This window comes from Phyllostomus discolor, chromosome 14, assembly GCF_004126475.2.
Source record: "Phyllostomus discolor isolate MPI-MPIP mPhyDis1 chromosome 14, mPhyDis1.pri.v3, whole genome shotgun sequence".
NCBI classification, from domain to species: domain Eukaryota; kingdom Metazoa; phylum Chordata; class Mammalia; order Chiroptera; family Phyllostomidae; genus Phyllostomus; species Phyllostomus discolor.
Window position 1 is genome coordinate 44,112,840 of NC_040916.2, and position 13,122 is coordinate 44,125,961.

At 48.1% G+C, this 13,122-nt stretch overlaps 1 protein-coding gene across 4 annotated transcripts in view; it reads right to left on the reverse strand.

The window, feature by feature from the left end:
• OTUD7B (OTU deubiquitinase 7B) overlaps window positions 1–13,122 on the reverse strand; it is a 51,388-nt gene continuing 38,266 nt past the window's right edge. For all 4 annotated transcript variants that reach the window (XM_036015181.1, XM_036015183.1, XM_036015180.1 and 1 more), the window contains 8 exons: window positions 12,553–12,654; window positions 11,694–11,821; window positions 7,074–7,186; window positions 5,364–5,491; window positions 4,959–5,108; window positions 4,243–4,357; window positions 3,176–3,260; window positions 1–2,275 (listed from right to left, as the gene is read on the reverse strand). In XM_036015181.1, coding sequence (XP_035871074.1) covers window positions 1,067–2,275; window positions 3,176–3,260; window positions 4,243–4,357; window positions 4,959–5,108; window positions 5,364–5,491; window positions 7,074–7,186; window positions 11,694–11,821; window positions 12,553–12,654 — 2,030 coding nt within the window. In that variant the 3' untranslated portion in view covers window positions 1–1,066. The remainder of the gene's footprint in view (window positions 2,276–3,175; window positions 3,261–4,242; window positions 4,358–4,958; window positions 5,109–5,363; window positions 5,492–7,073; window positions 7,187–11,693; window positions 11,822–12,552; window positions 12,655–13,122) is intronic.

Sequence of the window (13,122 nt, forward strand, 5' to 3'; positions counted from 1 at the left end):
TTTGTTTCTTTTCCTTTAAAAAAGTCAAAAAATAAGTTGCTTTCTACAGAAATGCAGCAGCAGAGGATGGTAGTGCTCAATTTAGGTTTTTGGTTTTGTCTGAAACAGTCTGGCCAAAGGTCTGTCCTCCTCCCACCCCTCCCCAGGCGCGCTCCCGCGCCAAGACATGGTTATTGCTAAGTAGTTAAAAAAGGTCACCTCCACCCCGATTCACCTGGAGAAAATTCCACACACACACGCAGCTGCTCTTCTCATCACTCTCCTCCCTTCCCCAGAGGGCACTTTTTCCTTTTCCTTTTTTTAAATAAAATGAAAGTCTTTTTAAAAAAAATCACAACCACCTTAGCTGAGCTCAGCCCTCAAAAAGGATGAGGAGAAGATCGGGGGCGATCGGCAATCTCCTGAGCTGGAACAGACAACAGACGGTATTTAGGAGGAAATAAAACCTAAGAGGAAAAGGATTCCCCTTCTAAGTTCTTCCCTTTCCCGTCACAATAAACCGATTGAAGCTCCCTCCCTCTAACAGGCACCCACAGGCACACATTACTGCCTTGTCTCTCCAGATTACTCAGGAGAATACCCAACCTAATCTCTATCTTAATTCAAAATCAACAGCAAATGTGTCAATTTCCCAGCTTCTCTCCACACCCCAACTCCACCACCATGTGCTCTTTTCCGACCTAAAAGAACTTTGGTGTGTTTTTTTCCTTTATTGACTGAGAACCACCTTTGCCTGTTCCTTCCCCAGACGTCTGCTACCTCCCCACCCCACACCTGCCCCTACTGCTTTCCCTCCGGTCCTGGGCTGGACCCAAGGGGTTACGAGACAGAATCACCATCCTTCCCCCTTGTACCTCCTCAGTCCTATTAAGGTGTGCAAGGGACTCGTCCAGCCCTGGAGGTGCCGGCCTGGCAGCCCTCCAGCGCGCACACACTCAGGTTTCCAGCCAGGCTCCCACAAACATCACTGCAGTTGCCCCAGCAACACGGGGGCTGGGTCTTGATGAGCCAATTAGTTGAGCTTAACTTTCTTTGTTTAGCCCCCTTGCCCTCCACGGTCCCCCCCTCAGAACCTGTGCACCAGGAGCTCCCCACCCGGTTCCCGTTCCCGCCTCCTCAGTTCTTCCCTGTAACAGCAGGAGCAGAAGTTGTTTGTCTCGGGGTGTCCATAGAAGCTGCAGTTCGGTTGTTTGCATTTGGTCTGGGTTGGGGGAAGCCCCCTGGGCCCTCCAGCCCATCCATCTGGCTCAGGGGGCTCTCGGAAGCCGTTGCTATAGGAATCAGCCACGCGGAAGTGGGGTGGTAACAATGCACCCCTGTGAACTCCATCCTTGGAGTGACTGCCTGGCTCCAGAGAAAGGCTGCTGTCCTGATTGGGGTAGGGTCGCCCAGGAGGGCACTGTCTAGGGAAGGTGGCATATGGTGGAAGGCCCCCTCCACACGGACCCCCTGCCAACTGCCTCCGGGGTTCCTGGCAGTGCACTCCGCCCCCAGAAGGCCGAGGGATTGTATAGCCCCCGGGGTAGCCAGTAGAGAATGCCATCGCCTTGGACTCTGTTTGGGGGGCAGTCAGCAGCTCCTCCCCGCCATCTGTCTCTGGTTTTTTGGCTGGAGGAGGCCCACTCCCCACCCCTCCATTCAGGATCTTCCTCTCTGCCTCCTTCTGTTTCTGCTCCGAGAGGAACCTGTCCTCAGCATCAGACAGGTAGCGCTGGATCATCTCCTCCTGATACTGGTGACGGTGACCCATCTTCAGGGTTCCAACAAAAATGAACTTCCCCTCCCCTTGCATCGCAATCCTCATGATGCTCAGGCTCTGCATCACCTCCTGGCTATACTTGCTTCCTCCGCTACCCACGGACTCAGAGGTGGGCTTCTCAGACACAGGCCCATCCCCCGCGGCCTCCTCTTTGCCACCCTTCCAGCTCTTCAGGGAATTTTTCTTCTTCTTCTCCAGCGTCTCAGTGCCACTGCTCAGCCCTGACCCCGTCCCCATCCCCCCAGGCTTGGAGCCCTTGCTGTGCATCAGGCCTCCCATGTTCTTCTTGAGCTTACTGCCCAGGGTTTTGCCAAAGCTGCCCAATTTATTAGCCACCGAATCGGCCCTCTTCTTGTCTTTCTCCCGATCCCGTTTTGACTTCTCCTTCCGCTTGCTGCCCTCGTTGCTGGCAGAACTGCTGCCGACCGACTCCTTGTCTGACTCCCCAGACTCGGGAGTGGACCGGGGCTCATCTCCAGCTGAGGCTGTAGGGGACTCAGGCTGGGCCAGGGGAGCCTGGAAGAGACAAAAACAGGGTGGTCCGTTACCCCATTGGTCTGAGCTGGGGGAGGTCCCCAGGGACCCCTAGGTCACCATCTGGCTCATGGGGCTCCCTGTAACCACTGCTATCGGAATGGGCCGTGTGGAAGAGGGTGGTAACGCCACCCCTGGGAACTGCATCCTTGGAGTGACTGAGTAGTGTCAGAGAAGGGCTGCTGTCCCAGTGGGAAAGGGTCACCCACAGGGCACTGTCCTTCTGCAGCTCCAGTCGCCATCCCTCGGACAAGGGAAAGCTGTATCTGACACCCAGCGTCCGTCTCGCCCCCTGCACTGACCTCCTACTGCAACAGGGGGTGGTCTTTCATTGTAAACTTCTCCATGCCGAATTCATCCCCAAATCAAACTCAAGATTAAGTCTCAACTAATCCCAACCAACCCACTCTCGGCACTCTGGCGCCCCCGAGCTGTTATACATCCCGCACAGGAGGCCAGCAGCTTGCCCGTGCCCGTGCCCATGCCCCCGTTCTGTGCGAGCTACTGATGTCCTCAGATGACCCTGCTGGATCAGGAGCTCTTGAAGCTGTTCTGTCTCCTCTGGTGCCAATGCAGAGGTCTATGTACAGACAGCTCGGGACAAAGTAACGACAACATCAAGTTCACCAAAAAGTCCAGAACACTTTTCTTGAAGAATGTGTTTTCGTACTAGAAAGCAGAGCTTGGCTGGAGAACAAACGTGGAAAATGGGGCGCACTAACAGGTAGAAGGCAGGAAAAGGGGACTTGGGGAACTTCTCTGACACTGTCCAGTTATTGCTAATCTTGAGGCGTAAGCTACCGCTCAGAAGGCATTCCGAAGGAAGAGCCACCAGATCTCCTTGCTCTCGCCATCCCTGACGACGAGGGCCGACGTTCTCACCTGTGCGTCCGAGGACACTGGGATCCACTTCACATTCATGTAGCTGTGCAACAGGTGCAATTTGACCTCTAGGGACAGGATCACGCTGTGAAAAGGAGAACAAAGGAATTAGAAATGTACTGAGACCTTTAAAAGCAAAGTGCTGTCACCTGGGAGGGACAGTGGGTGAAGGCCACGAGGCTTGGGACTCAGGGTCGGGTCTGAACTATAGCGCCACCAATTCCTAGACTTGAGGACCTTGAGCAAGTCGCCTCAACCTCTCTGAAACGCAGACAGGGTCAGTAATGGGCACAGATAATAATACATCCTGTAGGGTTGTTATGAAGATTAAAATAGCATTTAGAAAGGCCACAGCACAGTGTCTGATAAACAGGAAATTCTTACTACATAGTAGCCATTGTTATCACTGTTATAAACATTATTTAGAAGGAGCTTTTGAAAGTTAGGTGAGAACTTACTTTAAAAGCCATAAATTCTGGGTTTTTCGATCAAACCCTCTCGGCTGGGTCTCAGTTTCAGGGGCCCAAAGAAGGGAGCGCTGGGGAAGGAGGAGTGTTTACACTCACACACGCTCCCCAGGAAGCTGTGCTGGGAAGCAGGAGGAAGCCTGAACCAGCTTCTGGGAGGCAGGGCAAGGGGTGGGGGAGAATATTTCTTGCTGTTTAAATTCCAGAAAGGCAAAAATCCGGAGCAAATTATTTTGGTCAACTATTTAAAACCCCTCTCACTTAGTCTGGGGGAGAAGAACTGTGAATTGAGTATCTTGATTTTCTGATCACTGCTCTGGGGATTCTGGGCGGTATCAGTATAAGAACACTCTTTACACCGTAAGGAAAGAACACGCTGGGAGCCCAGAATTCCCACCGTTCACAGGAGGAGCAGCCGCTCCCTGCTGCACGAGGCCTGCTGCCCGCCCTGTCTCCCACCTGTCTGTCCATCATCCCAAAGACACGGGGCGAGGGTGTGACCGGCTTGCTCCCGAACCGCAGAAAGGCGCCCAGGAGACAGACACTGTCTGTGCGAGAGATCACAGCACACAGCAGGCGGGCCGGGCAGGCCTTCCTCACCTGGCCAATCGGACATTGTCGCTGTCATCTTTGCCCCACTCCCAGCTCTTTCCAGGGTCCACAGCAAAGTGCAAGGGCAGCAGTTTATGCTCTGAATCTGTAAGCGGGATCACAGCTGGGGGCGAAAAACAGGCCGTCAAGGAGTCTCTTCAGAAAGAGAAAGGCAAGTGAACGCACACCGATTCCACTGAAAAGGCAGACTCACACGACGGGCCTCTCACGGTAACCAGCCACTTCTCAGGTCTGGCACGTGAACCACCCCGGCACTAAAAACTAGGCAGGTTTTCCTTTACTCTGCAGCACACAATTTAGGCCATTCACCTCCACAACCCCCACCAGTCAGTTAACAAACACTCGTGATATTCTTGCCAGTTAAAGTGGATTCAGGGAATTGAAAATCAGTAAGACAAACACAGCAAAGCATCATTTGGAAGGTTCTATGACCTTAATACGTAATCTCTTCAGAACAGGGAGCAGGGAATACAGGCTACAGTGTTTTGCCCCGTACCTGTTTTTTAGGGGTTTTTTTGTTTTTTAATTTTTAAAACCCTTGCCTATCTTGTAACTTAGTACTGTGGAATAGTATCAACAAGCACCAGCCTGGGCTTGCACATCACTGAAACTCTTTCCTCCTCTGTTCTCTCTCATTTCAGACTTTCCAGGTGAAAATGAAACAGACCCCAAAACACCCGAGACACAGACACGTGGCTCAGCACCTTGTTCCTTGCCATTCTCCTTCTGTTCCATGGACACGAGCGCAGAGAAGTGGGCCTGATCATAGGCGAGCACCAGAGGGGAGCGGTGACACTGGCTGGCTGGGACCTCCAAGGGCAGATAGATCCCCCCGAAGGGAATAGGAGCAAATGCTGCAGGAAACCATGAAGATTATCACTAAGGCCATGTTCTTGCCTAGTAGGTGATCCCTCTACCCGAGTTTCCTAAAAAGCCTCATCAATTAACCCCAACTTGCATCTTTTGACAATTTAGCCTTGTTCCAATTTACACCTGTTTTCTCCCCAAGGGTCCATGTGCCCCCTTTCCGGCGCTCCTCCCAGAGCTGAGCCCAAGGCTCTGCGCACAGTGGGTGCTCAGGGCGCAGTGAGCGCTGCTGACTGGCTCACCTTCTCCCCCGGAGTCCCGCAGCATGGTGTCTGCCACGACGACTATGGGCCTCCTGAGCACATGGGCAAGGACGAAGACGTGGAATTCTTCTAGACTCTCATACACAGGCTCCTCTGAACTCTCCACTCTAGAGTTGCAGGAGGGGAGAGTGTGGAAGGGGCGCAGTGGGCGGGAGAGGGAAGAAAACAAAACAAGAGACCCCTGAAGACCAACTCTGCACACAGGAAAGAGAAGGGTGTCCTTTCCTGGTCTTCCGCCCCCAAGGCTGCCACAGCAGAGCTGAGTACTTTAAGCTCCCACAGCTGTTTCCACTTCCATTTCACAGATGGGGAAGTTCAAGGCTCTGCCGATGGGGGAGGCTCTATGGTTAAAGCAGTGGTAGGAATGTGAAGGCAATTCCTCTCTTAATACTCATCGTGTTCAACCACCTTCCCCAATTCTCTTTATAAAGTAGCTAAATACACAACCGAGTTGCCTCATCCTGCTGACTTCACCTACCACAACCACCCACACATCAGACCCAGTCCAATAAAAACAAAAACAAAAATTCCTCCTCCTATGTTCCCTTACTTGGAGAACAGCCTTCTACCTACCTAGTGGCCTAACCAGAAATCTGTGAAATACTTTCTTTATCTCTCAACTCCTATTAATCCCCTGGTTTGGCCAATTCCTTCTCCTAAGTGTCTCTTGTGTCTGTCTGCTCTGGCTTATCTGCAACCCCACCATTCTGGTCCTGCCCGGGCTCTCTCTTTCTCAGATTACTTCCACCGCACCAGTCTCCCCTCCACTTCATCATCCACTCTGCTGTCAGTGTGTTCACATACAGGGATCTGCTCCTGTCACTCGAGGACTCCTAACTCAGCGCCTTTCCGCCCCCTTAAAGTGCCGTTATTCAACATCTGGTGCTTGCTATAAACGCGGAGTTCCGGGTCCTACCCAGTCCAACTCAAGGGTGGAAGTACTGAAATCTGGAGTTTAATTTTTATACACAAAAATTTTAAATATCTTCAAAACTAGAAAGAATATTATACTAAACTCTCATGTATCCATCACCAGCCACAACAATTACAAACACATGGTCAGTCTGGTTTCACCTACACCTCCATCTATTTCTCTAACAGCCGCCACACCCACACACCCAATTATCCTAAAGCAAATCCTAGACATAGCATTTCATCCATAAATATTTGTTTCTATCTCTCTCTAAAAAATAGAAGACTCCTTTTTAAAATACCCACCATGCTATTAAGATCACACTTTAAAAAGTTAACAATGGTCAAACATGTAGACATTGTTCACATTCCCTTAACTGTCTTATACATGTCCATACATTCCAATTGGTTGATAAGTCTCTTAACTGTCTTTAAACTTACATTGCCTCTCCCCTATTATTTTCCTTGTGTTTATTTATTGAGGAAATTGGGTGATTTGTCCTGCAGTTTCCCAAAGTCCAGGTAGGACACAACTCCACCTCCTTGGCACGGCACACGCACCCTGGGTTGCCCAGCCTCATCCACTCTGCACCACGCACTCTACGTTCCGGCAACACTGACCTACCTAAAGCCCCTCGACCATACCACACTGTTAGACATTTCTGTGCCCGTGCCATGGCTCCTCTCCTTCCTCCTAACATCCTCTTAGCACACGGTGCTTTAGACTCTGAGGACTTTGGTCAGATTATTTCCTGCTCCCCACTTAGCCATACGTACCCACCACAGTTGGCTCCATTGGTACCTAGATGCATGCGGGGCTCACTTGAGGCAAGCTTGATCAGCTCATTCCACTCCTTCTGCCATTCCTCCTCTGTGTATACCAGCCCTGACTGTGTGAAAGACAGGCATTGGATATCAAGCAATTAGAGGCCAGATTCAAGAGGCAACAGCCATTCCAACTGACTCACATCACCCCACTCCCTGTTCTTTTAGCACTCGGCCTACAATTTGTACTACAAAGTCAAATCTCTTCTCCCTTTGAAAACCAAGATCCATGAAAGAATAGTCTATGATCTCTCTCATGTTTTTTTCTTCCATTCTTCCCAACCCTTTGCAATCTAGCTTGTTTCTGCCTTCCAAGCCTCTGCCTTTCACCCCCCACATACTACCTCACCTAACCAATTCTGGGCAAAGTACAGTGACCTTGTAATTGCCAGCGGACTCTGGTTCTCATCTTTCTTAGCCTTCGTGTGGCATTTGATCTCCTCTTTAAACTCCCTTCTCCTTTAGCTTCCACAATATTACTTTCTCCTACCTCCACGAACGCTGCTACCTCAGAAACACTGCTGTTGTGTCAATGAGTTTAGCCTTGGTTCCTCTGGGCCATCTCCTCCCCTACCACCACCATCTAGCTCATCTACTGCCACCTACTTGGTCAGGACTCTAACCTCTCCCTCTCCACCCGCAGGCAACCATGAAGATCACCACTACGGCTATGTTCTTGCCTAGTTCTTGCCTAGCAATCCCTCTACCCTGTTCTGCCAATTGAGTCCTCCCTTTTGTTCCAACCCGTTTAATAATTCTTTCCTAAGATCCCTCATCAATTGACCCCCACTGTTCTTCTCTAAATCTTTGGAGAATTTTGCATGGTTCTAATTTACACCTTGTTTTCCCCCCAAGGGTCTCTATATCTCCTTTCCTGCACTCCTCTCAGTGCTCAGCCCAAGTCTCTGCAAACAGTGAATATAATTCCTATGTTCACACTTGGCTGCCCACTGAAGATCACCACCTGCCCACAACTACCTCGAACTCTATACAGTCAAAACTGAACCTCTATCTCTTCCAAAGCCACTCTTCTTTCTGTGTTCCTACCTTAGTGAATGGCACTAAACAGCACTCCAACACCAAAGCTAGAAGCCAGGGAGTTGTTGAAGACTCCTCTCCTGTCACCTACCCACACTCAGGTGATGCCTTTAGTCACCAATCATTAAGCATGAACGACTACAGTGGACCCTTAAAACTGGTTTTACTACTTCCAGTCCCGTATTCTTCTGATCCCTTTTCCACAATGCCACCACAAAGATTCATTTGTAAGTGAAAACCTGATGATGTTTGCTCCCTGCTACAAACTCCTTTAAGAACTATCATTACCTGTTAGATACAGCAGACTCCTTAAGCATAGCATACAAACTCCACCTCCTGGTCCCTGCCCACCTCTCCAATCCAACACCTCATTTAATTAGCTGTGGTGTCTTCAATGCACCATGTTGTTTTATACTTCTGAGCTGTCATCTAAGTCAGAGGTGTCAAACTCATTTTCACCGGGGGCCACATCAGCCTCACGGTTGCCTTCAAAGGGCCAAAATAATTTTAGGACTGTATAAATGTAACTACTCCTTAACTGTTAAGGAGCTGAAATTACATTCGGCCCTTTGAAGGCAACCGCGAGGCTGATGTGGCCCCCGGTGAACATGAGTCTGACACCCCTGGTCCTGGTTGTTCCTCCTGCCTGGAGCAGCCGCTCCCTATCCTCCCAGTGACTACCTCCTCAGCTGTCCAGTGAGAACTCAAGTACCACTGCCCCAGGAAGCTGCTCCTAAACACGCCCGGTAGTCCCACCGCTACTTCCTTCGCGCTCTCCCTCCTCGCCTGCTACCCGGACTCCTATCACGGAAGTCATCACCACTGCTCTGCCGCACCTAGGCATTTACATGCCCGTCTCCTACTGCTACTTTTAAGGGCCTGGACCAAGTTTTATGCAAAATATCTAGTGCCTACTATGTAATCTATAATCAATAAATACATGTGCTGAGTAAAACTATAATTTTCATCAAAGAAGCAGAAGTAGTACAAACAATTTAAGAATATTATATTGGCTTTAGGATGTATGCAAGTGATTTGGGAGACTGGTCTCTAACTTATCAAATTTGGCTCACATTAGTATTAAAATGAGTCTGTACTGCCTAAACACACCCTGACAAAGTAAAATGAATTGCAATGGAAATATGAGGGGGTCAGGAACAAACTTAACAGGAATTAATGAGCTACTGTGAGCACATTCTACTTTAATTTCAAAACATACAAAGCTATTTTAGTTTGTAAAATGACATCATATTTTTTTTCAATTGAAAATAATAAGAACTATGCACACGTTATAATACATGGGGTGCTCTGGTCACTCTGATGTATGGTCACTGCTTGCTGTTCTTATACACACACAGCCACTAGGTGGCGTGCCCTTCTAGCCTGAAAATGTTCTTACTGGGTTTTACCACCAATTTCAACACAAAAAAGGAGGTCTGGGAAATCAAAACCATTTTAGTTTGTGTGGTGTCTGGTCTTGGCTAACAGAAGCTCCCCAGCCCATCACCACCCTCCCCCCATCCTCACTCCCAAGGTCTGAACGGTCTGAGCTGAAACAATGACATGGGGGGGTTCGACCTAGGGCCTGTGGCCCACATGCGGCCCAGAATGGCTATGAGTGCAGCCAACACAAAATCGTTAACTTACTTAAAACCTTTTTTTGGCTCATCAGTTTTCATTAATGTTTGCAAATTTAATGTATGGCCCAAGACAACTCTTCTTCCAGTGTGGCCCAGAGATGCCAAAAGGTACTAAAGACACAAAAATTATTTTATTCTGGGCTATATTTCTAGTATAGAACTTTCAACGTGCCCAGCAAAAGGAGTAAAAAGACTGCTCCTCTGATAACCACTATTCTCTCTGCCTGTATTTTTCACGGGGTCTCCTCACTAAATACTATTATAACCTAACCTCATCTTTAAAACAATAACTATGGCCCAGGCTGGTGTGGCTCAGTGGAGTGAGGGCTGGCCTGTGGACCAAAGGGTCACTGGTTCGATTCCCAGTCACAGCACATGCCTGGGTTAGGCCAGGCCCCTAGTAGGGGGCGCGCGACAAGCAAACACACATTGCTGTTTCTCTCCCTCTCTTTCTCCCTCCCTTACTCTCTCTCTAAAAATAAATAATTTAATAATAATAATAACTATACAAGCTTAAAAGCTGGAATTGGGCACCCTATTCTCCGACTGTTGCTATCACTTCTACTTAATAACCAGCACGCTCTGGTTTGGCCTCTACTTGTCCAAGTGGTCAAATACAAGGTTCAGGTTCAGGTTCAGGTTCAGGCACGGTGTGAAGACAAACTCTGGGCTGGCTCTAGGTCAGGCAAAGGACTTGCCGTTTACTTGGCCTTGCCCTGTGCATTTATTTTCCTCAGGAAACTTGTTCTCGGGCAGACTGCTGATCTAAGATAGAATTCTCATTTTAGTATCATCCTAAGTTTAACAATGGGTTCTTTGTTTTTGAAAAAGAAACAACACATTCTACTTACATATCTAAAGTCTTCAGGACATAAAATTCTGACTAAAACCAAAAAGTTTCTCAGTTCTATATATTGTCAGTTATGATACAACAATAAGGAAAAGGAAGAAGATGGAAAGGAGAATTTTAAGTCTCTGAAGAAATATCCTAATTCCAGAAACACCCAGCTAGATACATACGTAGCAAAAAACAGATATACCCGAAGAGCAAGAGATAAACACAGAAGACGGAACCAGAGGAAAAGGAAGTAGGGAGACCCACTGTGTTTACATAAATGTTAATGTCAGTATTAAAGGGAAGGGGTGGGTAAGCTTTTTCTATGAAGAGCCAGATAGTAAATTTTTAGCTTTTGTGGGTCATACCCAACTACTCTATCCTGCTGCTATAGCAGGGAAGTGCTTCCATAAACACACACATGTAAATACATGGGTGGGGCTGTATTCCAGCAATTATTTTTACAAAAACAGTTGGTGGGACTTGGCTTACAGGCCATAGTGTGGCCAACCCCTGCTACGAGGATGGAAAGTACAAACAGTCCGTTTTTACGTTCGTGTATGAAAGTAGCTTCAGCCCTGGCTAAACTACTGAGAAGTGCCATTCAAATTCAATGTAATAGGCATACTTTAAAATTTTTAAAACAAACTCTTTGAAAAATAAATGGTTATGTACAGCCGAAAGTATTTTTAAGCATTTATATTTCTATATGGGTTTAAAACACAAGTCCTTAAAAACTGGTCTTATTCTGAGCAATAAAATCAAAATGACACAAAAATCCTACGAACTCATCATATCACATTTTGCAAAAGGCTGCCACTGAAGACTTACTGAGCCCCTACCAGGTGAAAGGCACAGGTCTCGGCTTCCCCATGCCAATACTCGTCACTATATCAGAAAACATTTACCCTACGGTATTATCTGCATTTTCTACAATCCTCCAGGATTATAGGAAGACCCAAGCCCCTAAGCAACAGCAGACACTCCTGACGGGTAGGCACTGGGCATCACCCCAGGATAACTTTGGGAAACAAGGTGCTCCCCCACAAGTTCCCTCACCTCCTTGTTCTGCTGCGTTTGCTGCCACCTCCAGCGTCGTTTTAACGCTTCCTTCTCGGCTCCCTTTTCCATCAGTGCATACAAAGCTTTCCGCAGCATCAAGTCCCGATCGTGGAAACCCCACATCCCTGTGGCAAGAAAACGTAACAGACATCTTACCACGACTCAATTCCACCTATTAATTATGATACACAGACCCTGGCATGAAGGAAATCAGGCTGAAGCCCAAGTTCAAAGAAACCCTTCTGTGACTCAGGGGAAGGGTACTTAATCGAGAAAGAGATGTTCCTACTCTGGAGGTTCAGAAACTTGGAGGACTTGAAAGTGGAGGACATACCACGTCCTTCCTACCAACACCAACAGGAAGTCCTCACCCCGATGCAAGTCTAACACACTAAATGGGCAGCAGCAGACAAGACAGGTCTGGCACATGACACTCAGCATCAAAGCTTGATGGACAGTTGGAAAACGGGGACTCTTTAAAAGCTAGGCAAATAATATATTGAGTTGTAAACAACCTTTATAATTTAAAGTTAACAAGTCTCACAAAAGACAGATGAAGACATACCTTTTTCTATATACCCGAAGAATAAACATTAAGTAGAATTATATACACACACAGAGCTATGTATTGCTTGTTTTCTGCTGCTCATTACTTCTGAGGGTCACCTCTCAGAGTGGGACCCATGATAAGCCTGTGCTCTATACATGATTTCTGAGTAAGACTGAGAAAACCAGGGCAGGGCTGTCTTCCAGCTCCCCCTGCACCAGCACATGCACGCACCCCCCCAAGTCCTGCACGTGACACTGATCTCTGATTCCTTTCCACAAGGGACCAAGGGCCACTTTCAAGACTCACCAAGAGAGGCTGCGTGCAGAAGGCAGTTTCCATCTCCAGTAGTTGCTAAAGGAAGCAGCCTCTGACAAGTGGGGTCCACGCTCACCCACCAGTTCAAGCGCCCTACAGAAACAGGAAGACAAGAGCAGATTACCCATAAAGCCCTTCTCACCCCAATTCTGTCCCCAAGGGGGCATTTAACAATGTCTGGAAATATGTCTAGTTGTCACAAATGGTAGGGGGATCCTACTGGTATCCAATGGGTAAAGGCCCGGGAGCCTGCTAAACACAGCACAATGCACAAGACAGCTCACAAAAGGAAAAATTATCTGGTCCTCAATGTCAATAGCACTAAGGCTGAGTGACCCTGGGTTAGATGATGAGGCCAAGGTCATAGGTTGAACTCGGTATTGGCTACTTGGTCTAATTCCTTCACTCTGGTCAGGAGATTCGGTAAATATTGGAGCAACCATGCTCAGCACAAATCCTTCATCAGTAAAAGAAAAAGAACCTCAAGCATGTGTTCAAAGTGCCATACAAGTATCATTTGCATATGACAGTCAGCACATCAGCATGTAGGTCTGTCCAGAA